Here is a 27,199-nt window from a genome sequence, read left to right as displayed (position 1 = left end):
AGTATAGGATTGTAATTCTGATATCTACTGTACTGTAGTAATCCTTATATAATTGTGTCCATATACTGTAGCAATATAATAGCGACCTTTATACATGTAGTACACGCAAAAATTAAATGGATTTAAATACAGTATTAACAATGCTAACAATGCATTAGTAATGCTTTGTTATTACTAATGTACATTTGGTAATAATTCCAAAACTAAATCAATCATAAATATCACAACCTGAAATGTCAGAATGATTTGATACAAAAATGAGCATAACTAATCATAAATAGCAAACAAGAGTAACAACAATCAGCTCCACAACAACAAGAGAAGTACTGAGATCAACATCCTTGCAATAACCTGCACATTTAGCAGAGAAAAAAGAAGTACAGAGCTTCTGGAATAGTACGTACTAATAGTTCACATGCTGCTGTGTTGTTCCTCCTTTTAAAAAACTTACCAATTGTCTGGCTGAAGCACATTTATATGTATGAGAATGTACATGTACAATATCTTAATAATATTAATAACTAATGTCAGGATGTGCAGGAATTGGACCCACATGCACAGCACGGACAGACTGGTGGTTTAAGTGACGACAGTCTTTATTTGAAGGCACAACAGAAGTACAGATAAGGAACTTATCTCTTGGTCAGGCGGTCGGGTACTTTACCAATCGTTTCCACAGTGTAGGTACAGTCGAAGGACAGGCATGATTCAGGAGTCAGGTTAAAACGAGATCAAGGACATAGTAAGCTATACGAGAGTGCTGGAAAGTGGTGAATACACGCTACAATCTGGCGTCTGACTAGTGTGTGGGTTGGTGTCTAAATACTAGAGCTTGATTACTGTATTACTGTCAGGTGTGTCTGATGAACCGGTGATAACATGAACACAGCTGTGGTGTGAGTGGAGCAGGAAGTCCTTCAAAGTAAAACCGGAAACTGGAACCAAAACATGACAACATGAATGAAAACAAAGACATGACCAGGAACATGTCAACTAAAGCCTAGAAAGAAATCTCACTATAGTCAATGTGAGCCGCTACGACCAGGGAACTTTCAGCTGCAGAGTGTCCAATGCTGTCAGCAATGGAACCAGCAAGGCAGTAAACTTCTCCATCAGCTGTGAGTTAATAATCGGTTCAGTCTTTACCTGCAGCAGCTTCATAAAATACAGTAAAACGCAGCAAATACGCACTTTTGGATGATGTACTGTATAATCACGTTCTCCCCGTGTTTGCGTGGGTTCTCTCCGGGCTCTCCGGCTTCCTCCCACAGTCCAAAGACGTGCGTACGTAGGTGTGAGTGTGTGTGAATGGTTGTATGTCTCTTAGTTGCCCTGCGATGGACTGGCGACCCGTCCAGGGTGTACCCTGCCTCTCGCCCATAGTCAGCTGGGTTAGGCTCCAGCACCCCCCGTGACCCCGCATTAGGGAATAAGCGTCTTGGAAAATGGATGAATGGGTGATGTATAATTTCTTCTTATTGTTTTTCGCATTTAGACGGTCCAGTAAATATAGGTTTGAAAACATCCCCTTTCCAGGATTACTATGTGAAAGTGTCAAACATCAGCTTCTTCTGCTCAGCTGTCTCCAGTCCTGCTGCCCAGTTTACATGGTTTCTGAACGGAACCCATCTGCCTGATACTGGACCAGAACTCAGACTGACCAACATTCAGACGAGTCAGAGTGGAGACTACAGCTGTCAGGCCTTTAACACCAAGACTCTGAGATATCAGACATCAGCTCTTATTGTACTGGGTGAGTATTTTACGCATTTATTTGAATCATTGTCGTAGGTAGAGATAAAATAAAGGTCACAATAAATTAATTAAATTATTAGCTCTTATTGTTCTGGCTGAGTGTTGATCATTAGGGGAACCAGTCGTGGCTTCAGGTACTAGTATCTCTGGGTAAATGGCCAAGGAGGTTGGATCACTGAAAGACAGGCGACAAGAAGCCACTGGCATCAAAGGCTGGACCTCTGTAGGGATTAGTGATTTAAGGACATATTGTTGTTGATTTCATGTTTTTGTTCTTTGTTGTCTTTGAACAGAACCTCAACCTTCAACCGGTGGTTGTTCAGGTGGTTGCATCGCTGGAATAGTGATCGCGGTTGTTGTTGTTGTTGTGGTTCTGGTTATTCTAGTTTATTTCCTTTGGATCAAACCGTAAGTGAATTTTCAATAATTCCGATTGTAGAGTAGCTTTGACTGGAGCCTCATCTCTGTAAATGTATAATATATACCTAATATATTAACATATTTTATTTATTATATACTGTATCAGCAGAGATGCTGCCATTAGAACGGGTGAGTCCTGCTACAGCTGTGTGTTTAATATTTGCTGTGATGGTTCATTATTCTAAGTTCTGTATCTGAACATATGTTGAAGGAGGTGAAGGTCAGAACAACACAACATCCCCACAGAAACAGGTAAACGTCTCTCTCTCATGCATCACCATTTATAACGATGTTCACACATACATTTATAGGACAAACGTAGTGAGTAAAATGTGATCACTATTTTTCACTATTTAAAGTTTAACAGTTGTTAAGAATGATGTCATCAGTTGCAGCACGCTGACATTTTTGTGTACAGCTGTAAAATTCTCAATGATACAGGTCATGGTTTTACTGGTCAGTGGCTTTTCAATAAAAGGTAAAACATAAGTGCTCCTGTCACAAAACAGAATCTTTGGGCATCTTTGTGTACAGTAGTTTGATTCACAGCATACCTCCCTCAACCATCAGGCTCATCTATAATCAACCTATTTGCCGACATGTTCTGTTCCACACACACGAAGACTGAGTCATGCAACTTTGTGTCAGAAGTTCTCGTTTTCAAACCCACACAAACCTTTAGTTCATATTTGACCCGTTGCTCTACGTCTGTACAGGAGCTGGAATATGCTCACATCAGCTTCCAGAACATAGACGGTGGGACTGTCCAGCTGAGACCAGAGGAAAAGCAGTCTCAGTATGCTGAGATTAATGCGTACAAGCCTCATGAGCCGTCGTCTCCTCCAACCTGTGATGCCACATGCACCGAATGAGCCTGGAGCTAATGGTGCACATGGTGCTCAGGCACTGTACATAGGACGATTGAACTGAGTGCGATGGTGGAGCTGAATTTCGAAACCAACATTTGTTATGTTATTCCTCTAAAGTGATAGTTTATTGCCTAAATACTAGATCTCCATTGGGCTCAAAGATTGGGGTTTTTTACTATTGTGACCAAAAGAACTGAGGATGGAATGGTGGTCTGTCTGTCAGTGATTTGTGATATTCATGTGTGAAAATATCGATTCAGCTGTGGATTCATGGGGGTTTGTTTGACCAATCAGGAGAGTCTGCATGTAAATAAAAGGCACTAGTGAGATCAACCAAACTACTATTACTGCTGCCTTTCACACAGTAGTCAAAGGCAGCAGTAAAAGCCAAGTTAGTTCTAAGATCATTTAAAACCTTCAACATTTTGACAGATCTATTTTACTTGGTTAAAAACAAGCTTTTCTAAAATTCCACATAAAAATAGCAGGTTGGACACTGGTTTAGTTACTGGAGTAAAGGATTCAAATGTATCTTTTTTGCATGATCTTTCTGGTATTCTGCGCTTGCTTACAGAATGTTTAGTTTATTCATTTCTCCCTGGTTGTTTGTAGTGACACTCTATCTACAATAAACCATTTACAGTCACAGGAAGAGAGCAATAAAATTAGTAGCCGCTTCAGCAGTGATGTAACGCTTCCTCATTGTGTGTTCTACTGAAATAAATTGTTTAAACACACTGGTGGACAGAATGAAAAGAGGCTTCATCTGTTATTCCCAGAGGCAACTAGCTTTGTATAGTTTACTGTATATCACTACACACACTGAGTACATTCTTGCAATACAGAATGTGCATTTTCACATGCGGATCTGCTGTTAACAGGAGCATTGTTTCCCGTTGGAGGTGGAACAGTTCAGTCTGGTCACGTCACCAGTTCAACACAGGACAGTCTCCACTTAACCACGTGTCCCTGGAGCAAGAGACAAAGCCTGAGGAGCCACATGATTGTTCTCATACACAGTGTCTCTGTGTTCTGTGTAGAAAATAGTTCACATAGTTAGAAATCATTTTTGCAGTTTATTTTATACTGCTGACTTGACTTGTGTGATGTGTGAATGAAAACAAACCTGTTTTATGTGGTTGAGCGCTGCTGTTGCTTCTACTGAAGTAAAGTAATCTGGAAATACAATGAAAACGGTTAATATCAACCACAGCTGAGTGGAAATGCAGATGTATCTTCTAAATTATTTTTCTGATTTTCTAAAGTCATATCAAACCGAAACCTTTGAAATCAACAAAACATGTATTATGTTCAAGGCTGTTACTTACTTGCTCTCAATTACACAAATACAAAGTCCTCCAGCTAAAACTCCTCCAAACACCAGGACACACGCAATGACTATTCTTGTAATGGCAGCAGGTGAAAGACGTCCACACTCTTCAGAATTATCTGAAACTGAACATTTGAAATGATGACCATTATGGTGAAATGTTAGTATCTGATGCCCTGTCTGTTCCTGTATGTTACACCAGCTCTACTTCTTAAATTAAGTCAATTTATTGTGACCTTTATTTGATGTCTAATCTGACAATGATTTGTGTAAAATAAACAAACTACTCACCCAGTACATTAAGAGCTGAGGGTTGAGATGTCTGATATCTCAGAGTCTTGGTGTTAAAGGCCTGACAGCTGTAGTTTCCACTCTGACACGTCTGAATGTTGGTCAGTCTGAGTTCTGGTCCAGTATCATTCAGCTGGGTTCTGTTCAGAAACCATGTGAACTGGGCAGCAGGACTGGAGACAGCTGAGCAGGACAGGTCCACGTTAGACCCTGTCACATAAAAATCCTTGGTGGGGGATGTTTTCAAACTTATGCTTTCTGGTCCGTCTAAATGTGAGAAACAATAAAAAGAAATTATGAGTTACGAAATATGTGTATCTGTTATGTTTTGTTCACATTCGGCTGTGATGCAGCATTTTATGAAGCTGCTGCAGGTAAAGACTGAACTGATTATTAACTCACAGCTGATGGAGAGGTTTACTGGCTCACTGATTCCATTAATGACACCACTGGACACTCTGCATCTGAACGGTCCCTGGTCGTAGCGGCTCACACTGACTATAGTGAGATTTCTTCCTCCATCAGTGAGCTGAACTCTGTCCGTGGCTGTAACCACAGAGCTGCCGTTCAGCCAGAGGAAAGAGAGCGAGGACCCAGAGGAGGAGCAGGACAGACTGACGGAGCTGTTGAACTCCACCAAGTCTGTGCTGCTGACGGTTACTGTTATGTTGGAGACTGGAAGTGAGGGAACACACAGAGATTCAAAACAACAAAGCGAAGGTACAAAGGAGTGAAACAGCACTAGAGAGTTTCCACTTGAGCCCCCAAAAATACTGAGATGTTATTGTGTCAGTTCAGCATCGAGTTTTGTAAAGTTAAGTGTTTGCTCACCACGTAAATTCAGTACATTTTGGCCTGTCATCGGTTGTTCTATTAGTAAAGTGCTCACTTCATAGTATTTTATTTTTTAGATATTTTTTATGTGTGAAAAAAGTAATTCAATACAACAAGGCAAAGATACAGAGGAGTGAAACAATACGAGACAGTTTGCACCTGAACCTGCAAATACCTCATAATAATAATATTGTCATAATGACATTATTGTCTCAGTTCTGCATTGAGTCATGCAGGTGAAATGTTTACTCAAATAGTACGATCAGTGTACTTTGTCCTGTGATCTGTGGTCCATCTGGTGACAGAATAATTACTAACTTAATACTGACCAGGGTGAATAAAAGAAATACAGTACAAAGACCAGAGGGAAACAAAGTGGGGGAATAGTTTTCTGTAGTGAAAGATGTTGATGATGGAGGAAACCCAGACAGAATTTCAAAAATGAGGACAGGGTGAGGGTTTTAAATACAGTTTCAAAACCAAATTTGAAATACATTTTTGAAAAATATAGTTTAAATGCAAACATACAGTACATTACTGCTCCATTGTACTCCATATAAAGCTCTGTTGATGTGCTCATAACATTTTTTGAATTAGTTACAAAAGCAGGAGACCTTGTGCAGACACTGTCTGGTTAACAGAGCATCATTATTCTGTACTGACTCTTACAGTCAATAATACTACTGTTGTATTACAGTTTTCATGAACATTAGAACGTTCTCACCTGAGATGATCCCCAGGATGATGATGATGTTTGTCACAGCTGTTTTCATTTCAGCTGCAGTAGGAGTGGAATGAGTTGACTGGCCGGTTGTCTTTCTTTTCTAGTTTTTAGTGTGAATGAATGCTGCACTTTGTGCTAACACAAAGGAAGTAACCAGTACAATAAATAGAAACCAGAAGTTTGAGAGACTAGTTTTTCCCCTCATTGTCTGACAATACTATACATTGTCTTTTCGCATTCTTGCATATTTAATGTTTAAATATAATAATGACATATGTCCAAAACAGCCTGGTTAAATTTTCAGTTTCACTCAGAGACGAAAGAGAGAAATTACGTTGAGTGGCGATTGAAATGAGTTGATCCGAGATCAATACAACATCTGTACAAACCTTCACTTTACCCCATTCACACACTGGTCAGTGCTCAAAGTCCCTTTTTTCCTACTGTAACTTCAGCACAGTGGGTTCCGTTTTACCAACACATCACTGAAAGTGTAGCTTTAAACTGGGGGCTAAGAAGTCAGTGCAGTTAATGTAGGAGAAAATAGCTACATATGCAGTATAACATATACCTGTGTAACTGTAAACTGATAATATAGGTTTTTAATTCAGATTAGACAAAAGTTAAATATACTTTAAATAGCAGCAGATAAACTGCCCAGTGAGCATTGTGTAAATGATGAGTGAGCTCTGAATGGATTCTTTGGATCTTCTCCAACTCTGAATATGCCACAGTGATCTATTGTCTACTGCAAGTTTGCATTTAAGCCAACCCCACCTTTTCAGAATAATAAATAGTTCATAGTTTCTGTTCACATTTGAGTTTGGATGTTGGAGGAACCAGTTTGTGCATCAGTTTGTTGCTGGATTTGATATGTCAGCTTCCGAGTTAATCAGATTTGTTTTGTTTTGTTTTGTTTTCTTTTTTCTTTAGATCAGATGATGAGGTGTTTTAGTCGTACAACAAGGACATTTCCCAAATGCAAAGATCCATGATCTTTGGTAAAATCCAATCCACTCCACATCTGCACAATACAAGAGAAGAAAAAGAAGAAGAAGTGAGATCTACATTATTAAAATAACCATCACATTTAGTAGAGGAAAAAGAATTACAGAAGTTCTATAATAGTATATAGTAATAGTACCGGTAGTTCACGTTGTTCCACTTTTTAAAAGACAAAAGACTAATTCTTTGACTAAAGGACATTCAAATACACTTAAATGCTTATACTGTAATATTTAAGGCTGTTACAATATCAAAAAGATGTCCATATGATTCACAATTATATGAAAACAAATGTGTACATTGAAAGGTTTTACCATTATTATATAATGAAACTGTGCAAAATAATATATTAATAAAATCTGTTCTTGTGCCAGAATTTCTATTATCATTCAGAATGAAATGTTTCTCAACTCAGTATTTTCTATTTGAGTATTTTAAGATTTAGCAAATAGAAATAACTTTGGTCCCCTCAACTAAAGTCAAACAGTGAAGGTTTAGTCTGATAACGTCAGACAGTGAGAGGAAGACAGTTAAACAACATATATGTAAACTTCTGGTTTCTATACTATAGATTCAGTACAGGTTGCTTCCTAATACGTCCACACTAAACACTACAAAATAAATTTGCAGCCTGACAGTCAATTAATTCCACTGTTTCTGCTGGTGATACTGCAGTTAAAGTGAAAACAGCTGTGACAAACATCATCATCATCATCATCATCATCATCCTAGAAATCATCTCAGGTGAGCACGTTCTGATCTTTGAGACTGTACAGTAATACATACTTATCTCAGTGTCACAGTATATGTAGTATAAATATCTTAGTACTCTACAACTTAGTTACTTATAATACAAAATCATTTAAAGTCTGTATCATTTAAACATCAAGGAACCATGATGAATGGAGATGAACAGAATTCTATTTTAATTATCCAGACTTTTTAAATATACTGTATACTGTATGTATGAAGTACACATTAAGGTCAAAAGTCACATAGGCTGACAAATCTAGATCTACAATTTCCATTAGTAGAACGATGCAATCATCATTACATCTAATAGACATACACTTAAGAATCATTTAGCATTTACTTAAATATATTTACTGTTTTTGTAGGCAAATGAAAAGTGTTAGAGAATAAATAACAACTAAAGTCCATCAAACAAGAGTCAAAGGTGTAGAGACCTATTGATCAATGGCATTAATCACAGGAAACAACTAAAACTGACCGTGACGTTCAACACATCTGTATCAAAACCACCTTCATCTGTGTCTTGGAAATTTATAAATGATATTGAAATTAATATAACTGGATCAAACACTGGACCACAGTATACAAACAGGATCATTCTCTTCGGGTCTACTTGGATCCCTGGAGCTCAAGAATCTGGCTCTTAATGACAGTGGATAATTCAGTGTTAACATTGTACGAAATGATGCACACGCAGGACAAATCAGACTGAAAGTAACTGGTGAGAAACACGACAAATGTTACATAACTTGCTGCTGAACTAAGACAACATCTCTGTATTTTGAGGAGCTCAGGTGTTAATTATCTACAGTTGTTTTACTCCTCTGTGTACTTTAGGTACATTCCTGTACTTTGATTTCTTAGTGTTTGTGAGCTGCTACAATCAGGAATTGTTCGGGTGCAGCGTATTTAACGCTGTCAGTAATGACACCAGACATCCAGTAAACCTCTCTATCACTTACAGTATCAGATACTGTACAGTACAGTAATAATCTGTTTCCTACAGAAGCTTCATAAAATCCAGTACATAACAGATACACATATTTTGAAATTTAATAAACTCTAAATTTGTTCACTCTTTTGTAAACTCTGTGCTCAAGTGAAACCTGAGCATCGGTAAATAGTCAGTCTTTTCTTCAAACAGGTCGCACATGAACATGATGGAGCTGAAATAAGGAGCAAATCCAAATAAAATGTGAAGACAAAACTTGGCTTATGCTGACACTAAAGCAGCACATACAGTAAAATGACATGTACCCTGTAAGAACAAGTTGTTGGTTTCATGTTTGTGTTCTTTGGTGTTTTTAAACAGAACATCAACCTTCAACCGGTGGTTGTTGAGGTTGTTGCATTGCTGGAATAGTGATCGCTGTTGTTGTTGTTGTTGTTGTTGTTGTTGTTGTTGTTGTTGTTGTTGTTGTTGTTGTGGTTCTTCTACAGTAGTTTACTTCCTCTGGATCAAACCGTAAGCAAATTGTTATTTAGTCTGACTGTAGAGTAGCTTTGACTGAGGCCTCATCTCTGTAGTTTATTAGTTGTTGCACGCTGATATTTTTGTGTACAGCTGTGAAACTCCCAATGATACAGGTCATGGTTTACCTGGTCAGAGGTTTTTCATTAAGAGGTGAAACATCTTTAAGCGCTTCATCTACAGAACAGTACCTTAAGACGTCCTTGGGTAGTTTGAATCACAGAGCACCTCCCTCACCCATCAGACTTTGCGTCTCAAGTTCTCATTTTTAAACCCACACAGCTGGAATATGCACACATCAGCTCCCAGAACACAGACGGTGGGACTGTACAGATGGAACAAGAGGACAACCCAACTCAGTATGGTGAGATTAATGCGAGATTATCCTGGTTGAGCTGGATAAAGTTCTGACATCCATGCTGTGATATCTCAGATACAGTTTTACAGCATGTCGAATGGTCCTGGTTCATCAGAAGATGTATACAGTACCTGAGTGATGTCAACATAGCTATGAAAGCTAATACTGTGTCTGATAACGTCCACAGTACTGTACAGTAGGATTGAACCCTAGGGCACCCCACAATCTACCCTGTAGCTTTCAGATGAGCGTTCATTCATTCTTACATTAACATTCTGTCTAAAAGCTAGGAGACCAATTTAAGTACAGCACCAGATAAATCAACCAGCTTGGGTAGTTTGAAGTACTAGAATTTTGTGATCAACTACTATTACTGCTGCCTTAGATAGTAGATAGTAGTTGAAGGCAGCAATAAGATCCAATAAAACTAATTCTAAAATAATTTAAACCAGTGTGTGCGCTCTAAAAATCATTTACTTGGTTTATAACTTAACCTACTGTAGCAGGTTGGTCGCTAGTCCATAGTTACTAGAGTAAAGGATCGAAATTATTCTTCTCTTCAGAGTCAAGGGCAGAAGCAGGGGTAGTGTGTGTATGAGAGGCATCATCAGGTGACAGGTTGTAACATCCAATACTTTTGACCCACCAATTAGAATAAATTCACAGATATTTCATTGAACTATACTGCTGCATCTGTGTAAATTCTTTTTGGCAAATTATCTCAGTCCAACAACGACAAAGCAACATTAAGGCATCAGGCAGGAAGTTATGTTTTCAAAATGGACATAACCCTAACTAGTAGTTTAGGTGGCTTAAGGTCAACAAGGTCAATGACACCAGTTCAGCCCAAAATCCAAGAAACTTGAGCTTCACCTGAGCAAAAAGCTTTTGGAAGGAAATTCAAATGTTCTCATTCTGATGTCCTTATTTATGTTCACTCTGTCATTATTCTGACATTCAGCAAATAATAAATTCTTGATCTGATGTCAGGCAGTGTGCGAAATTAAAATAAAACAAATTTTATATAAATTTTCTGTTGTGACTGTCTATACTGTACAGGTTACTTCCTTAAACGGCATTTATTCACACTAAACCCTAGACTAGACAGTCTGCCAGTCAACTCCTTCTGCTGGTGAGACTGCAGTTGAAATGAAAATGACAAACATCATTATCATTCTGGGGATCGTCTCAGGTGAGAACGTTCTGATGTTTATGAGACTGTAATACATTATTATTGTTTAAGCTAAAGTTTTTACAGGATAATGATGATCTGTTAATTAGACAGTGACTTCACGAGGTCTTTTGCTAATGTATGACAAACAATCGAAAAATGCACTGAGCACATAAACAACACATGATATTGAGTATTACAGTACCATGTGTATTTGTTTTTTGATAATTTGTTTAAACAGTAAGGTGTTCCTATAATTCTTTTACCCACACATCAGCATGGTTGCAGTTCATATTGTGTCTAAAACAATTATACTTTTATCTTTTTATCTTGTTTTGTCTTGGCTTTTGTCAGATCCCGTAAAAGAGATGAATTGAGGGGTCACTTTGACAATCCGAAGGCCCCGTGAGGGTTAGATAATAAAAGGCCACAGCGCCCCCTGATGGTAGGATGAGGGGTGTTTTGGTGTTATGGTTGGAGCTAAAGACTAGCTTTAAGCTGCGTCTTGTATCAGTGTGGGTTATCTCTCACACAACCAATGATACAGATAAGTTTTACAAGCATTGACAAAGTTTTTTTTTCACAAATAAAAAATATATGAAGAATATGAAGGGAACACTCTACTAAAACGATAACCGATGTCAGGACAAAATACACAGAACTTACGTGGTGAGCAAACGCTTTACTTTACAAAATTCGATGCTGAACTGGTACAATAACATCTCTGTATTTTTTGGAGCTCAAGTGGAAACTATCTAGTATTGTTTTACTCTTTTTTACCTTTGCTTTGCTGTATTGAATCTCTGTGTTTTCCCTCAGTACCAGTCTCCAGTGTAACAGTAAACGTTAGCAGCACAGACTTGGTGGAGTTCAACAGCTCCGTCAGTCTGTCCTGCTCCTCCTCTGGGTCCTCGCTCTCCTTCCTCTGGCTGAACCGCAGCTCTGTGTTTACAGCCACTGACAGAGTTCAGCTCACTGATGGAGGAAGAAATCTCACTATAGTCAATGTGAGCCGCTACGACCAGGGACCGTTCAACTGCAGAGTGTCCAATGCTGTCAGGAACAAGACCAGCAAGGCAGTAAACCTCTCCATCAACTGTGAGTTAAATAATCATTTCAGTCTTTTACCTGTATCAGCTTTATACAATACACCGTCATATCCAAATGTGAACAAACCATAACAGATACACATAGTATTTTGTGATGTACAATTTCTTTTTATTGTTTCTCACATTTAGATGGACCTGGAAATATCACTTTAAAAACATCCCTTGCCCTAGAATTTTATGTGACAGGGTCCAATGTGAACCTGTCCTGCTCAGCTGTCTCCAGTCCTACTGCCCAGTTCACATGGTTTCTGAACAGAACCAAGCTGCCTGATACTGGACCAGAACTCACACTGACCAACATTCAGACGAGTCAGAGTGGAGACTACAGCTGTCAGGCCTTTAACACCAAGACTCTGAGATATCAGACATCTCAGCCCTCACCTCTTATTGTACTAGGTGAGTTACTCCACAAACTGTAAACAACATTGGATGACATATAAGTGTTCATCATTAGGGGAACTAGCAGTGGTTTCAGGTACTAATATATGTGTACCTACAATATATGATCATTCCAGCATTCGTTCTATAAATTTAGCCTGTGTAGGCCTTTGTTCTTGTCCAGACCTCACCTTGCTTTTGTCCTGAACTCTGCACCTTGATTTTACTGCCTTGTGTTTTTGACTCGTGCTTCATCCTTGTTTTGGATGGAATCAGCCCAAGGGTGCTGAAAGTCTGTGCTCCCCATCTTTGTGGTGTCCTCCAACACATATTCAACCTGAGCCTGCAGCTAGAGAGAGTTCCTCTTGGCTGGAAAAAGTCATGCATTGTGCCAGTGAATAAGACGCCACGTCCTCAACGACTACAGACCCGTGGCTCTGACCTCTCACATCATGAAGGCTTTTTAAAGCCCGATCCTGGACTCCCTGCGTTCTCTGGTGAAACCCTCAGTCGACCCCCTCCAGTTTGCCTATCAAGCCCATCTAGGAGTGGATGACGCCATCATACCAGATGTAAAATGGCGCAACTACACCCCCCGGACAAGCCTGGCGCCTCAGTGAGGATCATGTTCTTAGATCTGCATTTAACACCATCCAGCCTGCGCTGCTGGGAGAGAAACTGAAGGGCATGCAGGTGGAGCCGCCTCTGATCTAATGTTTAATGGACTAGAAGAAGGCTCAGAGCAGGATGTACTTCCTAAGGAGGCTCAGGTCCTTTAACGTCTGCAGCTCCATGAGGATGTTCCTCATGAGTCTGTGGGTCCAGTGTTTTAGGCTGTGGTCTGTGGGGCAGCAGCATGAATGGAGCAGACACTAACAGACTGGACAAAGTGATCAGGAGGGCTGGTTCTGCTCTGGGGGTGGAGCTGGACCCCTCACATGCTGTAGCTGAGAGGAGGATGCTGGTCAAACTCCTCTCTATCCTAGACATCACCTCCCACCCCCTACACAGTGTGCTGGCTCGACAGAGGAGCGCCTTCAGCCAGAGGCTGATCAGTATTAGGTGCTCAACAGAAATCTTGACTACCTTCATGTGTGTACCTCCAACTGTGACAGTGATCAAAGTGTGCAAAATAATTTCCCTCTGGGATAAATAAAGTAAAGTAATAAATCTTCCTGACCTCCGTTTGCCTGAGCCTTGCCTGGACCTTAGCCAGTGCCTGAGTGTGTACTGACCAACCAAGATACTGATTAAACCCTCTGAACTCCTACCTTGTTTGAGCTGTGCAAGTGGGTACGCTATCGTGCTGCTCGTGACAATCATGGACTGGACCTCTGTAGGGGACTAGTAATGTAAAACATTTAATGTAAAATGACATTTGAAGACATATTGTTGTTGATTTAATGTTTTGTTCTTTATTGTCTTTAAACAGAACATCAACCTTTAAGCCATGGTTGTTCAGGTGGTTGCATCGCTGGAATAGTGATTGCTGCTGTTGTTGTTGTGGATGTGGTCATTTTAGTTTATTTCCTTTGGATCAAACCGTAAGCAAATTGTTATTTAGTCTGACTGTAGAGTAGCTTTGACTGAGGCCTCATCTCTATACTGTAAATGTATAATATATTTTATTCAATATATTAATATATCTTAATTATTATATTTCTGCAGAGATGCTGCCGCTAGAACGGGTGAGTCCTGCTACAGTACAGCTGTGTGTTTAATATTTGCTGTGATGGTTCATTATTCTAAGTTCTGTATCTGTTCATGTGTTGAAGGAGGTGAAGGTCAGGACAACACAACATCCCCACAGAAACAGGTACTGTAAAGTACTGGTCAGGGGCTTTTCAATAAGAGGTGAAACATCTTCAAGCGTTCCACTTACAGAACAGCACCTCAGGACGTCTTACCTCACCTCCCACACCTTAGACTCTTTTTTCTTTACCATTTAACATGTTCTGTTGCACCCAGGAAGATTAAGTTATGCAACTTTGTGTCTGAAGTTCTCGTTTTCAAACTCACGCAGTCCTTACCCCGTTGCTCTACGTCTGTACAGGAGCTGGAATATGCTCACATCAGCTTCCAGAACACAGACGGTGGAACTGTCCAGATGGGACCAGAGGACAACCCAACTCAGTATGCTGAGATTAATGCATACAGGCCACATGAGCCGTCGTCTATGACCAACCTATGATGACTACTGTATCACTAATATATGACCGAATGAGCCTGGAACTAATGGTGCACATTGTGCTGAGGTACATAAGACATGAATTAAATAAGTGTGATTGGATGAGCTAAACTTCTAACATAACATCTTTGATATTCCTTGGTTAAAAACAAGCTTTTCTAAAATTTTACCTGAAATAGCAGCTTGGACACTGGTTTGTTATTGGAGTAAATGATTCAAATGTACCTTTTTGCATCTTCTTCTTTTCTGCTATCCTGTACTTTTCTTATACAGTAGTTTATAGTTTAGTTTCTTCATTTCTTCCTTGTAGTGACTCTCTATCTTCAGTATGAATTAGCAGCCACTTCAGCAGTAATGTAACGTTTCCTCATTGTGTGTTCTACTGAAATTGTTTAAACACACTGTTGGACAGAATGAAAAGAGGCTTTATCTGTTAATATCAGAGGCAATTAGCTTTGTATAGTTTACTGTATATCACTACACACACTGAGCACATTCTTGCCATATTTGCATTACACGTACAGTACAGTCAGTTTACACGTATGTGAATATTACGATACATGTACTGCACAGTGATTTATAATAAGCAGGATATTTGCACTGATATTTTAAAATATATAATAAAGCAGAACTGTTGTGACTCGGCTTCCACGCCACCAGGGGCAGCCTGGTTTCACCCTTTTGGGTTTGTGTCCTTGTTTCTTGTCTTGTGTTTCCTGTATTAGTTTGATTGGGTTCACTTGTCTTGTATTTAAGGTCTCAGTTTGTGCACAGTCTTTGTTGGTGCATTACGTGTTACAGGTTACATGTTACCATGCCATCGTGCTCTCCGTCCAGGTTTGTGTGTTTGTTCACTTTTTGTGTTAGGCACTGTTGTTTGCATGTTTGGTGTTCTTAGTATGGTTTATTTAGTTTCCTGCTCTGCAGTGATCTTTAGTTTACCTGTGAGTTATACATCTTAGTTTGCATTGTTTATTTCAGGCTTATCCTGCATACACAGCGTCCTTAGTTCGTATTGTCCTCTGTCTGTATGTTTTATTTATTTATTAAATCATTTATTGTCAGTCCTGTCTGTGGGTCGTGCATTTGGGTCCTCCCTCCCAGTTCAGTTTGTAGGCCATTGTAGTCTGTCTCCCCGCTCAAGGAGCGTGTTTTAGAACATCGTTCAGTCCAGTTCGATCCTCGGTTGTAACAGTAGTATACTGTTCCGAGTCTAGTTTGACCCTCGCCCGTAACAAGAACAGCCTGTTTAATGTGGAAGGACTTGAGTTTGACTTTCTAGTTTACATGTTGTTGTTTATCCACTTTGCAGGTTCTGCCTCTAGCTTTATTATTTGTAATTCATATTTCAGGTTGACTTAAATACACCCAGTACACAATTATTTACAGTACAATAGCTACTGTGGGTGTAATAACCATTAGTATGGATCCAAATACAATAACAACAATAAAACATTGCTGTTAACTATGTATGAATATTGTAAACATCATGTAATAATTCAGAAACTGAATCTATTATAAATCACAGAACCTGAAAGGCCAGAATGGTTCAATACACAAATGCTTCCACACTACAGTATGTATGCACTGTAAAATACATGTAGTAAGCATGATTGTTAATAATCAGCTCCACAGCTGCAATATAGTAGACGTGAAATCTACATCCTTAAAATCACCTGTACATTTAGCAGAAGAAAGAAGAACGTTAGTTCTGTAACAGTACATACTGTAGCAGTTCACGTCCTGCTGTGATGTTCCTCATTTTAAAAGACAAGGGACTAATTATCTGGTTGGAGCACATTCAGATCTGTTAGGTACTGCTATTGACAGGAAAATTGTTTCCTGTTGGAGGTGGAACAGTTCAGTCTGGTCACGTCACCAGTTCAACACAGAACAGTCTCCACTTAACCACGTGTCCCTGGAGCAAGAGACAAAGCCTGAGGAGCCACATGATTGTTCTCATACACAGGGTCTCTGTGTTCTGTGTAGAAAATAGTTCACATAGTTAGAATCATTTTTGCAGTTTATTTTATACTGCTGACTTGACTTGTGTGATGTGTGAATGAAAACCAACCTGTTTTATGTCGTTGAGTGCTGCTGTCACTTCTACTGAAGTAAAGTAATCTGGAAATACAATGAAACCTGTTAATACAGTATCAACCACAGCTGAGTAGAAAAGTTTTATGATTTTCTAAAGTCATATCAAACCCAAACCTTTGAAATCAACAAAACATGTATTATGTTCAAGGCTGTTACTTACTTGCTCTCAATTACACAAATACAAAGTCCTCCGGCTAAAACTCCTCCAAACACCAGGACACACGCAATCATTATTCTTGTAATGGCAGCAGGTGAAAGACGTCCACACTCTTCAGAATTATCTGAAACTGAACATTTGAAATCATGACCATTATGGTGAAATGTTAGTATCTGATGCCCTGTCTGTTACTGTATGTTACACCAGCTCTACTTTCCAAGTCAATTTATTGACCTTTATTTGGTGTCTAATCTGACAATGATTAAAATAAAATGCATAAAATGCTCACCTAGTACAGTAAGAGCTAAGGGCTGAGATGTCTGATATCTCAGAGTCTTGGTGTTAAAGGCCTGACAGCTGTAGTCTCCACTCTGACTCGTCTGAATGTTGGTCAGTCTGAGTTCTGGTCCAGTATCAGGCAGCTGGGTTCTGTTCAGAAACCATGTGAACTGGGCAGTAGGACTGGAGACAGCTGAGCAGAAGAAGGTGATGTTTGATCCTTTCACGTAGTAATTCTGAGAAGGGGATGTTTTCAAATTTATATTTTCTGGTCCATCTGAGAATAAATTATACATCACACAAATATGTGTACCTGTTATGATTTGTTCACATTCTGTTGTGATGTGTTTTACTCATTTTTGTGAAGCTGCTGAAGGTAAAGACTGAACAGATTATTAACTCACAGTTGAGAGAGAGTTTCACTGGCTCTGGCTATTTTAATTATCCAGACTTTTTAAATAGTAGAACGATGCAATCATCATTATATCTAATGGACATACAGTTATCATTTAGCATTTACTTAAATATATTTACTGTTTTTGCAGGCAAATGAAAAGTGTTAAAGAATAAATAACAACAAAAGTTCATCTACAAGAGTCAAAGGTGAGGAAACGTATCGCTCAATGGCATTGATTAATCACAGTAAACAACTAAAAGAATTACAGTTTGATGTGATGTATTGTGTGTGACAATGCTGAACTGCCTGCTGTGATTTCATTCCTACTCACACCTGTAACTGTCTCCAGGTTTAGCCAGTGGAGCTGGTGGAGCAGTCTAATTCTACATTCTATTATTCTATTCTATTATTATTCTATTCTAATCTAATACAGCAACTCACTCTTGTCACAGAGTCCTAATATAGCAAATATAATGTAGTGTCACTGTGTTTACACGCACAAAAGAAACCAAATTCATACCATTATAATTATGTATAATTACTTTATCCTTGCATTTCTTCCTGCTGTGATCTGATTTCATTCCTACTTACACCTGTAACTGTCTCCAGGTTTAACCAGTGGAGCTGATATCTTACCAGATGATGTCCTGACTGCAGCTGAGAGACGTTCAACACATCTGTATAAAAACCACCTTCATCTGTGGCTTGGAAATTTATAAATGATATTGAAATTAATATAACTGGATCACTGCATCAAACACTGGACCACAGTATACAAACAGGATCATTCTCTTCGGGTCTATTGGATCCCTGGAGCTCAGGAATCTGGCTCTTAATGACAGTAGACAATACAATGTGAGCATTGTACAAAATGATACACACAGGACAAATCAGACTGAATGTAACTGATGAGAAACACGTCAAATGTTACATAACTCACTGCTGAACTAAGACAACATCTCTGTATTTTGGGGAGCTCTGGTGTTAATTATCTACTGCTGTTTTACTCCTCTGTGTACTTTAGGTACATTCCTGTACTTTGATTTCTAAGTGTTTGTGAGCTGCTACAATCAGGAACTGTTCAGGTGCAGCGTATTTAACGATGTCAGTAATGAGACCAGAGAGCCAGTAAACCTCTCCATCACTTGTCAGCTATTGTACAGTACAGTACTAATCTGTTTCCTGCAGAAGCTTCATAAAACCCAGTACATAACGGATACAGATGTCTGAAGATGCTGCTTCAATAGTTCTATGTAATATTTTTTATAATGACACCATCTACTGTAACTTGTGAAGTGCATCAGCTACTATGCACCCCCACCCCCCACTCATCTCCACAGCTGAAATGTTGTTCAGCATATCTACAAAGACAATGGTTCATGTGTGCAGACTGGAATCTGGCTTTTTAATGTATATTTTGCGTTTCGGGCCCTCGCCGTGGTGGATATGTTGAAGTGTCCTTGGGCAAGACACCGAACCCCACGTCACCCCTGATGTTTCAAGGGAGCGCCGATGCATGGTAGCTGCTGACATCAGCGTGTGAATGTGAGTGTGAATGGGTGAATGAGAAGTAGTGTAACACGCTTTGTATCCTGAAAGGGTGTTTAAAGCGCTATATAAGTACGAGCCATTTACCATTTTATGTACAGTACTTTTCACTCACTAAGTCGCTGTTCAGCCCATGTTGGCGCAGGTTAATGAAGCTCTTTCAACCAGTTTCAAACAGTGTCTTCATAAGGTCCTTTGCTTTTGTATAATAAACATTAAAATAATACATGAGAACATGCATCAGCTGTGCCTCAATCTGTTACCTTGTAAAATTAATGTAATTAATTTTATTAATGCAAACTAGTATAACTTTGTTAGCCATAGAACTGAGTAATTTAAAGTAGGTTTTATAGTTGCATTTAAACATCAAAGACACATGTTGTTTAATAAATTCTGGTTGTACATCAGCATCTAGAGCACAGGAATAGTGTTAAACATAGAATGACTGGAGACTCTCAAAATGTACTTTCTGTCTAATCTCATTATGAGAGTTTTTACAACAAAATACTGTATACTTCATGAAGTACAAAAGTCAAGTTGTCAAGTGCAGATGTACAATATACAGCTTTAGAAAGAAAACTCAGACATCATTGCATCTAGTGAACATACAGTACAGTTAGTTTTCTACTTGCATGTACTTGAATGCATTTGATGTTTGTTGAAAGTAAATAAAACAAACTATGACAAGATTTTGTTGATAATGGAGAAACTTTTACAATAAAATGGTGCACACAGTCACAGTGCAGGGGAAAACATCACCACAATGGAAGCAGTCTAAGACAAATGAAAAGTAACTGCATCATGAACCGTTCAAACAGTAAATGATTAACATGCCTCGTCTCCCTCTTCCTCCTACGTGAACTCTCTCAGCATCGCTGCACTGAGCAGCAGCACTGGCAGCGACCAGCAGAGGGCAGCGCCGGGTGCTGCAGAGTAAACAGAACAACAATGACCATGAGGCCTGGCACCAACATGGATGTACAGTAAAATCATCAATCAGACGACCTCACGGACTCACTGACCTCTGAGACTCAGGACGGTGGAGTTCTGGCGCATTGTGACTGCGTTTCTGGCAGTGCAGGTGTAGTTCCCTGTGCTTTCTGCTGCCAGACTCTCTATAACATATGCAGCGCTGCTGACGCGGGTGTCGTTGCCGTCGAGCGTCCAGCTGAAGTTTGCCGGAGGAACCGAGTCAGCTCTGCACTGCAGCGTCACTCTCTGACCCAGTGGAGCTGCTGATGGGCCGGCGATGGAGATGTTGTGTGGCCCGACTGCAGAGAAGAGGCCAGCCGTGTTTCAGCTGAGTGACTGTTTAACTGTGTGTGCGAGGACGACGGAGCCGTACTCACAGTTGACTGTGAGGTTAAAGGTCGCGGTGGCGGTGCTGACCGGGTTGCTGAGCTCACACTGGTAGGAGCCGCGGCTGGAGCTGTGGACGGGCTGAATGAACACCACCCGGTTGTCTGCGGAGAAACTCACTGTGTCGCCGCGGAGGAGCGGCCGCCCGTCCTTTACCCACACCCTGGTGCTGATGGAGCCGGAGGCCTCGCAGGTCATGTTGGTGGAGCTCTGGTCTTCTATCAGCACGGCTGCAGGGCTGCGGATGGTGGCTCCTGTTATCACAGCTAGTTCAGCATAAAGATATCAGTTACAGCTATGATGAAAGGAGGACACATTGCTGTTTTGATGATCATGAGGGGACTGACAGCCTCTGACCCCCTGACCCTTCTTCCTCTCCACATCAGACCCACCGTACACATTCATTGTGACGCTCCCCTGGAGCTGGAGCCCTCGGTCTTGTATCACGGTGAGGGTGTAGAGCCCGCTGTCCTCCAGCACCAGGTTCCTGAGCTGCAACGCCCCCGTGGCTCGGTTCAGTGAGATCCTGTCGCTGTAGCCGGGACCCGTGATGTTTTCACTGGTGGAGGTGATGATGTTGGAGCCGTTGAAGCTCCAGCTGACGGAGAGGAACGGCGTGACGGGAGGCGTGAGGCTGGTGGTGAAGTCCATGGTGCCTCCCACGGCTCCACTCAGGGGCCCTGGTGGTAGGATACTGTCTCCTGCACATAGAACTTCAGCCCCCAAACATTAGCAGAAACAACTAGGACGTCTGAATCATTAAAAACAGCCTCACTCTACCTGATGAAACCAGAACCAGGCAGGCAGGCGTCCACAGCGTCTTCTCGTCCATGGTGAAATAAGTCTCAGATCCCTCTTACAGACACTGCTTTTATTGTCTCTCATCCCAGCACCAGGTCGTTTCCAGCCCCCCACTCAGCTTTTATGATCCCACTGTGTACACAGTGTACGTTAAAATGCCTGTCGTATGTGTGTTCAGTTAGGCGTTGTCCACATTCAGGTGGGGAGAAGTCTTGTTTTCGTATGAGCCCCTTTATTAGTCAGTGATCAAAAGACAATTGTGTTTTTGTTTCAATTTAGCTTAAATCTTGCATCAAAAGAAGATGATGAGCGCTGAAGGATGATGTTGGTAATACTAAGCCTTTAATAGTGTATCACAGGATTTTCATAACTAGGAAACAGATGTTTCCTCTAAAATCAGGGCCTCTGAGGAGCAAAGCTGCAGGACTCAAGTGATTTAGATTTAAATAAGTAAATGACCACTTGTAAATTAAGTCTGAACAGCTGAGCGGACCCTGGTTCTAAACATCAGGCAGTCACGATGCTGAACGCTCGGGTGTGAGCGTGTGTATCAGAGGTCACGGTGTGTTTTACAAGCTCTTCAGGGAGTGGTTCTAGTCTCTTATGGAATCTATACATGTTTGAGGAGTGCCTGTAAATTTTAGCATTAAGGAAGAGGAAGCTCAAAGAAGGAGGGGTCGTCAGACAACTCTATAAACACATCACTGACAGTGATGTCACACTGTGAGAAGCACATGATTCACAGTAAATGTAAGATGACCTCCTGTAGCTTTACACTGGGAGCTACTGTACAGTATGGAGTCAGTGCAGCTAAAGAGTGACTGACAGAGAACATGACTTAAACAGACTTATACTGTACCAATCTAACTGTACTGTAAACGTTAGTTACTGTTTCATTAAACTTATTTAACAACTGACTATGTAAGAAAGTAGGAGTTTTATTAAGATTAGTTAAACATAAGTGCAGGGGAAAAAATGTCTAGTGAACACTGTGTAAATGTTCAGTGAGATCCGAATGGATCCTTTGGCTCTTCTCCAACTCTGTGAATATGACACAGTGAATCTACTGTATTCTGCATTGAAGCCAAACCCACATATTCAGGATAATGAGTGTTGTCATTCATAGTTTCTGTTCACATTTTCATGTCTGCAGGAACTGTGTATTATTCTGTGCATTCTTCACTGCATTAAACCGCAGACACTACAGGATGTTGTGTTTAGGTTTTGAAGCAGAACCAGCTTGAACTTGTCATCTTTGGTTAATAAGACCAGGCTTTGAGAGACCACGCACCTGCCTCAGTCTGTGTGGCTCCTCAGGCTGAGCGGCTCATTGTATCAGGTGCTGTCACCGCGCTGCATTAGTTCAACCTGCTGGCAGCCTGACATTAAGTGCAGTATGTGGGTTTTGTGTTGTTTGCCAATATTCACCTGACACCAGCATCACTGGTGTAGAAAGAATCACATTTATTCATCCACACGTTTCACAATGATCTGAAAACAAATATTTACATTTATAAGTTTTACCATTACGGTAAAATAATATGCAAATAATAAACATCTGTTCTCATCCCAGGATTTCCATGATTATTCCATCAAAGTGATGACATTATATTAGATTACTTTGCACTGAGACACATGTTCATCTGTAAAATAGAATTATTGAAATTGAACTGGGTGACTGATGCACTTCCCAAATTAAATGGTGTCATCATTAAGATGCACAACAGCTGTTTTGCATATCACTGTCTTCGTCTTTGTCAGTGTTTACACCTACAGTACTGTAGAACGTCATCTTCCTACTGCATATGGACAATTCATCATCATCATGTGTACTGGTGAGCAATACTGCCCCTCGTCCTTGTCTTGTGTTTCCTTGCAATACATGTTGACTTTGTGACTTTGACTCTTTGAGTTAAAGTATGTGCTTTTTGTATACTTTTTTAAAAAATTATGTTATGTTATATTATGTTCTGTTCAAAATCCAACAAACTAGTGTGAAAAGCTTGTGGGAGAAAGCTCCTAATGCTCTCTATCTAATATTCTGACATCTAGCAACTAGACAGAACTTTGGTCCTTTTAACAAAACTAAAACAGGAAATACTTATTCTGACAATGAGGGAAAAAGTGTACTGTATGTAATCTCCTATTTCTCCTGTAGATACACATACAATAGAGTACAGTATATTGTACAGGTTACTTCCCTCACCTGTGTTGGACATGTATGTACCCAGAGGGCATTGATTCACACTAAATACTGGAAAAGATAGGTGAAGCCTGATAGTCAACCCTTTCTGCTGGTGAAATGAAAACAGCTGAGAGAAGCATCATCATCATCATCCTGGTGATCATCTCAGGTGAGCACGTTCTGATGTTTATAAGACTGTAATACAACGTTCATATTGTTTAAGAGTAAGATTCGGTACAGGATAATGATGCCCTGTTAACCAGATAGTGTCTTCACAAGGTTTTTTCTCAACAGTCATAATATTGAGTATGACCATGTGCATATGTTTGCATATGCAAAGTATCGAATTATTTGTAAATTCTACTACTAGATAAGATAAGATGAATTTTATTCATCCCACAGTGGGGAAATTCTTTTCCCACTACTACTACTACTACTACTACTACTACTACTACTACTACTACTACTACTACTACTAGTTGATGTAGAGGACAAAGTCGATGACTACAAATTAGAAATAAATACCGGTAGTCAGATGTTCCTAAAACTTTCATATCCTCATGGTTGTAGGTGAATCTGTGTTTGAAGAATAAAAGCACACAATGGTCGGTTGATTGAAAGCCATACACTAGTTTTACTGTAAGCTGTATCTTATGTACTGTATATTGTGGGTAACTGTGGGTAATCTCCAACACAGCCAAAAATAACGATGAGTTTAGTCACAAGCTTTGACTAAGTGATCCTTAGAAATAAGGATATATGTTTTATTTTCTATTGTAAACGGGCCGTATATGGCCCCCAGCCGTAGTGGCTGATGTGCATTGTACACAGTGACACATACAGAGCCGTCAGCATCATGGGATCTAAGTAAAATTACTAACAATTCTTACAGTACTTGCAAATTAAAAACTAAGAAACTGACAAACTGATGGCTGTGAAAATAATGAACTGCCTGCTGTGATCTGATTTTCACTGCTACCTTTCACTGTCTCCTCCAGGTTTAACCAGTAGAGCAGATGATGACCGGACTGCAGCTGTTGGATCGATGGGCAAAGCACCTGTACATTCACCAGAAACACCATTTGTGGCTTAGCAATAGTAATGTTAGAATGAATAGCGTCATAAAATCTAGTAAAACACACTATAACAGCAGAATGTGAACAAATTATAACATGATGCAGATATTTGGTGATGTAATGTAAAAAACTTTAAATTTGTTCCTATTGCTTCTCACATTTAGACGCCACATACTGGATCAACACCTCAACCATCAGCTACGATGGTGCTGGGTAAGTTACAGTTAAAAGTCAGTCTTTTAGTTGCATGAACACAGGTGAGTATCTGCTCTCTGGCTGATGGAGCTGAACTAAAGAGCAAATAAAGTGTGAAGACGAAACTTGGCTTATGCTGATGCTACTGTATAAAAATAAATATATAAATATTAAATAAAAAAGCAGCACATACTGTAAAATGACGTGTAAGGACATGTTGTTTTTGATTTTCTTTTGTTCTTTGTTGTCTTTGAACAGAACATCAACCTTCAACCGGTGGTTGTTCAGGTGGTTGCATCGCTGGAATAGTGATCGCTGTGGTTGTTGTTGTTGTGGTTATGGTTCTTCTAGTTTACTTCCTTTGGATCAAACCGTAAGTGGATTTTCATTAAATCTGACTGACAGAGTAGCTTTGACTGAGGCCTCATCTCTGTACAGTAAAATAAAACATTTTATGAAAGCACTTTAATATTAAATTACATTTTGGACAATTTTTGATAAATCAAAATAAGACTATGAAAGAAATGTGAATTTTATTTGAAACGTAAAAAATGCTTTGGTTTTGGAGTATACACGTGTAATATTTCAAATCACTGAAATTTTCACTTAAATGATTCACTTAATATAGTAATAATTATATTTCAGCAGAGATGCTGCCACTAAAACGGGTGAGTCCTGCTACAGCTGTGTGTTTAATATTTGCTGTGATGGTTCATTATTCTAAGTTCTGTATCTTAACATATGTTGAAGGAGGTGAAGGTCAGGACAACACAACATCCCCACAGAACCAGGTAGACGTCTCTGTGCTCTTTACTCATTTACTGTGTAATGGTGTTCACACATATAATAGTAATAAGTAATATGTAATATTACTTATTACTATGAGTAATATGTTAACACTATTTCTGTTGTTTGAAATTTGACATGAAAACTGATACATCATTAGTATGTTAGTGTAAAATCTAAATACATTAGTTGTATTGTTGTTTATTAATTTTTCAAAAAAATCTTAGAAAGAAAGAAAGTACTGTAGATCTTTGCTTCATATTTGACCCGTTGTGCTACGTCTGTACAGGAGCTTCACTACTCACACATCAGTTTCCAGAATACAGGGACTGCCCAGCCGGAACCAGAGGACAACTCAACTCAATACGCCAAGATCCGTGCACCGTCCTCCCTCACTCACCTATGATGCCCACCCACATGAGAAGGAGAGCTCCTCAGCCTGAAGCTCATGGTGCTCATGGTGCTCAGGTATATAAGAACAGATTGAATTGAGTGTGACGGATTAGTCAAACATTTATGTGATATTCCTCTAATGCCATAATCAAAAGTTTGTTTAAGTCAATTATAAATTCAACTACAAATACAGAAATAATGGCATTTTATAAAAGTAAGTGCATACAGTATATTAATAGAGGATATGATGATATCAAGGCTTTTTTTTTTAATCCTGGTGATTTGGTGCAAAGCTTAACACATACTGTAGCTCTCCTGACGCCCAGGTTGGGGGTTGTTTTGCAGTTCTGTTGTAAATTCAGTTGATCTTTAGTGACAGTAGAGTTTACTTATTCTGCATCTCCTTTTTGCTGTACTGCACGTCATTTTTAATTGTTTGTTTTTTTCCATTTCTTCATGGTCCTGTTGTTTGTGGTGAATCTCCTTTGTTTCATTCGGTCTACAATGTTGAGAAGGATTTTACGTTTACTGTTAAAACCAGCTACACTCACGGGAAGAAAGCAGAATGTTGGGCAAAGTGTCACTGAGAAGACAATAAAATTCGCAGCCACTTTAGCAGTAATAAAACAAAAACATACTTGGTTATTGTGTGTTCTACTGTGTGGATGGTTGTTTGTGTGAATGCATGTGTGAATGGTTGTTTGTCTCTGTGTTGCTGTCACAGTCTGTCACGTTTCCTGTTTTATTTTGAAAGACTTCCTGCTCTGATCACACCACAGCTGTTCTCGCATCATCACCAGTTCTCATCATGCACACCTGACAGTAATCAGTAATCAGCCCCAGCATTTAAGCTCCAGATCTCACACTAGCCAGTTGCCAGATTGCCGTGTGTACACACCACTTTCCAGCATTGCCGTATTAGCGTACCTTGATCCTGATCTTGCTTGTGAACCTCCTTACTCCTGATTCCTGCCTGCTCCCTGCCTGTACCTTTGCTGAGAAAACCTGGTAACGTACCTGACTGTTTTGACCTGAGACCGCCTGATCATTATCTGTACCTCTGTCGTGCTTCCATGTTGACAACCTCACCTGTTTTTGGACCTGAACCTGCCTGCTCCCTGTTGTACTGTCGCTGAGTTTCCTTTGACCCTGCCTGACTTGACCGTGATTATATCAATAAAGCCTGCCTCCAAACAACCTTGCCTGGAGCTGTGCATGTAGGTCCGCCACCTTCGACCACTGCTGACAGTTGCCCTGCGATGGGCTG

At 39.9% G+C, this 27,199-nt stretch overlaps 4 protein-coding genes and 1 long non-coding RNA gene across 6 annotated transcripts; 2 read left to right on the top strand and 3 right to left on the bottom strand.

Moving 5' to 3' along the window:
* Positions 1-1,727: 1,727 nt before the first annotated feature.
* Positions 1,728-3,781, top strand: LOC129603175 (uncharacterized). Its single transcript, XR_008692872.1, has 2 exons — positions 1,728-2,427; positions 2,892-3,781. It is a non-coding gene; the product is annotated as an uncharacterized LOC129603175 (long non-coding RNA).
* A 57-nt stretch (positions 3,782-3,838) lies between these two features.
* LOC129603174 (carcinoembryonic antigen-related cell adhesion molecule 1-like) lies at positions 3,839-6,346 on the bottom strand. 2 transcript variants are annotated; one of them, XM_055503276.1, is made up of 6 exons: positions 6,224-6,346; positions 5,068-5,340; positions 4,666-4,932; positions 4,373-4,499; positions 4,171-4,220; positions 3,839-4,076 (listed from the first exon to the last, which is right to left on the bottom strand). In XM_055503276.1, exons 1-6 carry the CDS (start codon positions 6,270-6,272, stop codon positions 4,000-4,002), a joined length of 843 nt encoding a protein of 280 aa, XP_055359251.1. In that variant the 5' UTR covers positions 6,273-6,346; the 3' UTR covers positions 3,839-3,999. The 2 variants fall into 2 exon arrangements, with proteins under 2 accessions (XP_055359251.1, XP_055359252.1); XM_055503277.1 differs by having other exon boundaries at positions 4,373-4,493.
* A 4,558-nt stretch (positions 6,347-10,904) lies between these two features.
* Positions 10,905-15,824, top strand: LOC114843306 (carcinoembryonic antigen-related cell adhesion molecule 1-like). The gene is made up of 7 exons (XM_055503275.1): positions 10,905-11,002; positions 11,801-12,079; positions 12,220-12,486; positions 13,901-14,012; positions 14,137-14,156; positions 14,244-14,284; positions 14,522-15,824. Exons 1-7 carry the CDS (start codon positions 10,960-10,962, stop codon positions 14,657-14,659), a joined length of 900 nt encoding a protein of 299 aa, XP_055359250.1. The 5' UTR covers positions 10,905-10,959; the 3' UTR covers positions 14,660-15,824.
* Positions 15,825-15,995: 171 nt separating this feature from the next.
* LOC114843077 (carcinoembryonic antigen-related cell adhesion molecule 6-like) lies at positions 15,996-17,488 on the bottom strand. Its single transcript, XM_055503224.1, has 4 exons — positions 17,203-17,488; positions 16,917-17,043; positions 16,731-16,780; positions 15,996-16,637 (listed from the first exon to the last, which is right to left on the bottom strand). Exons 1-4 carry the CDS (start codon positions 17,486-17,488, stop codon positions 16,561-16,563), a joined length of 540 nt encoding a protein of 179 aa, XP_055359199.1. The 3' UTR covers positions 15,996-16,560.
* Positions 17,489-19,404: 1,916 nt separating this feature from the next.
* Positions 19,405-21,209, bottom strand: LOC121201668 (carcinoembryonic antigen-related cell adhesion molecule 1-like). Its single transcript, XM_041067795.2, has 4 exons — positions 20,787-21,209; positions 20,487-20,750; positions 20,160-20,408; positions 19,405-20,063 (listed from the first exon to the last, which is right to left on the bottom strand). The coding sequence occupies exons 1-4, from the start codon at positions 21,145-21,147 to the stop codon at positions 19,990-19,992; spliced, it is 948 nt and encodes a 315-aa protein (XP_040923729.1). The 5' UTR covers positions 21,148-21,209; the 3' UTR covers positions 19,405-19,989.
* Positions 21,210-27,199: the final 5,990 nt, after the last annotated feature.

Source organism: Betta splendens, chromosome 16 (genome assembly GCF_900634795.4).
Source record: "Betta splendens chromosome 16, fBetSpl5.4, whole genome shotgun sequence".
Classification (NCBI taxonomy): Eukaryota; Metazoa; Chordata; class Actinopteri; order Anabantiformes; family Osphronemidae; genus Betta; species Betta splendens.
Note: the sequence above shows the minus strand (reverse complement) of the source record. Positions and strands in the feature narration are given on the sequence as shown.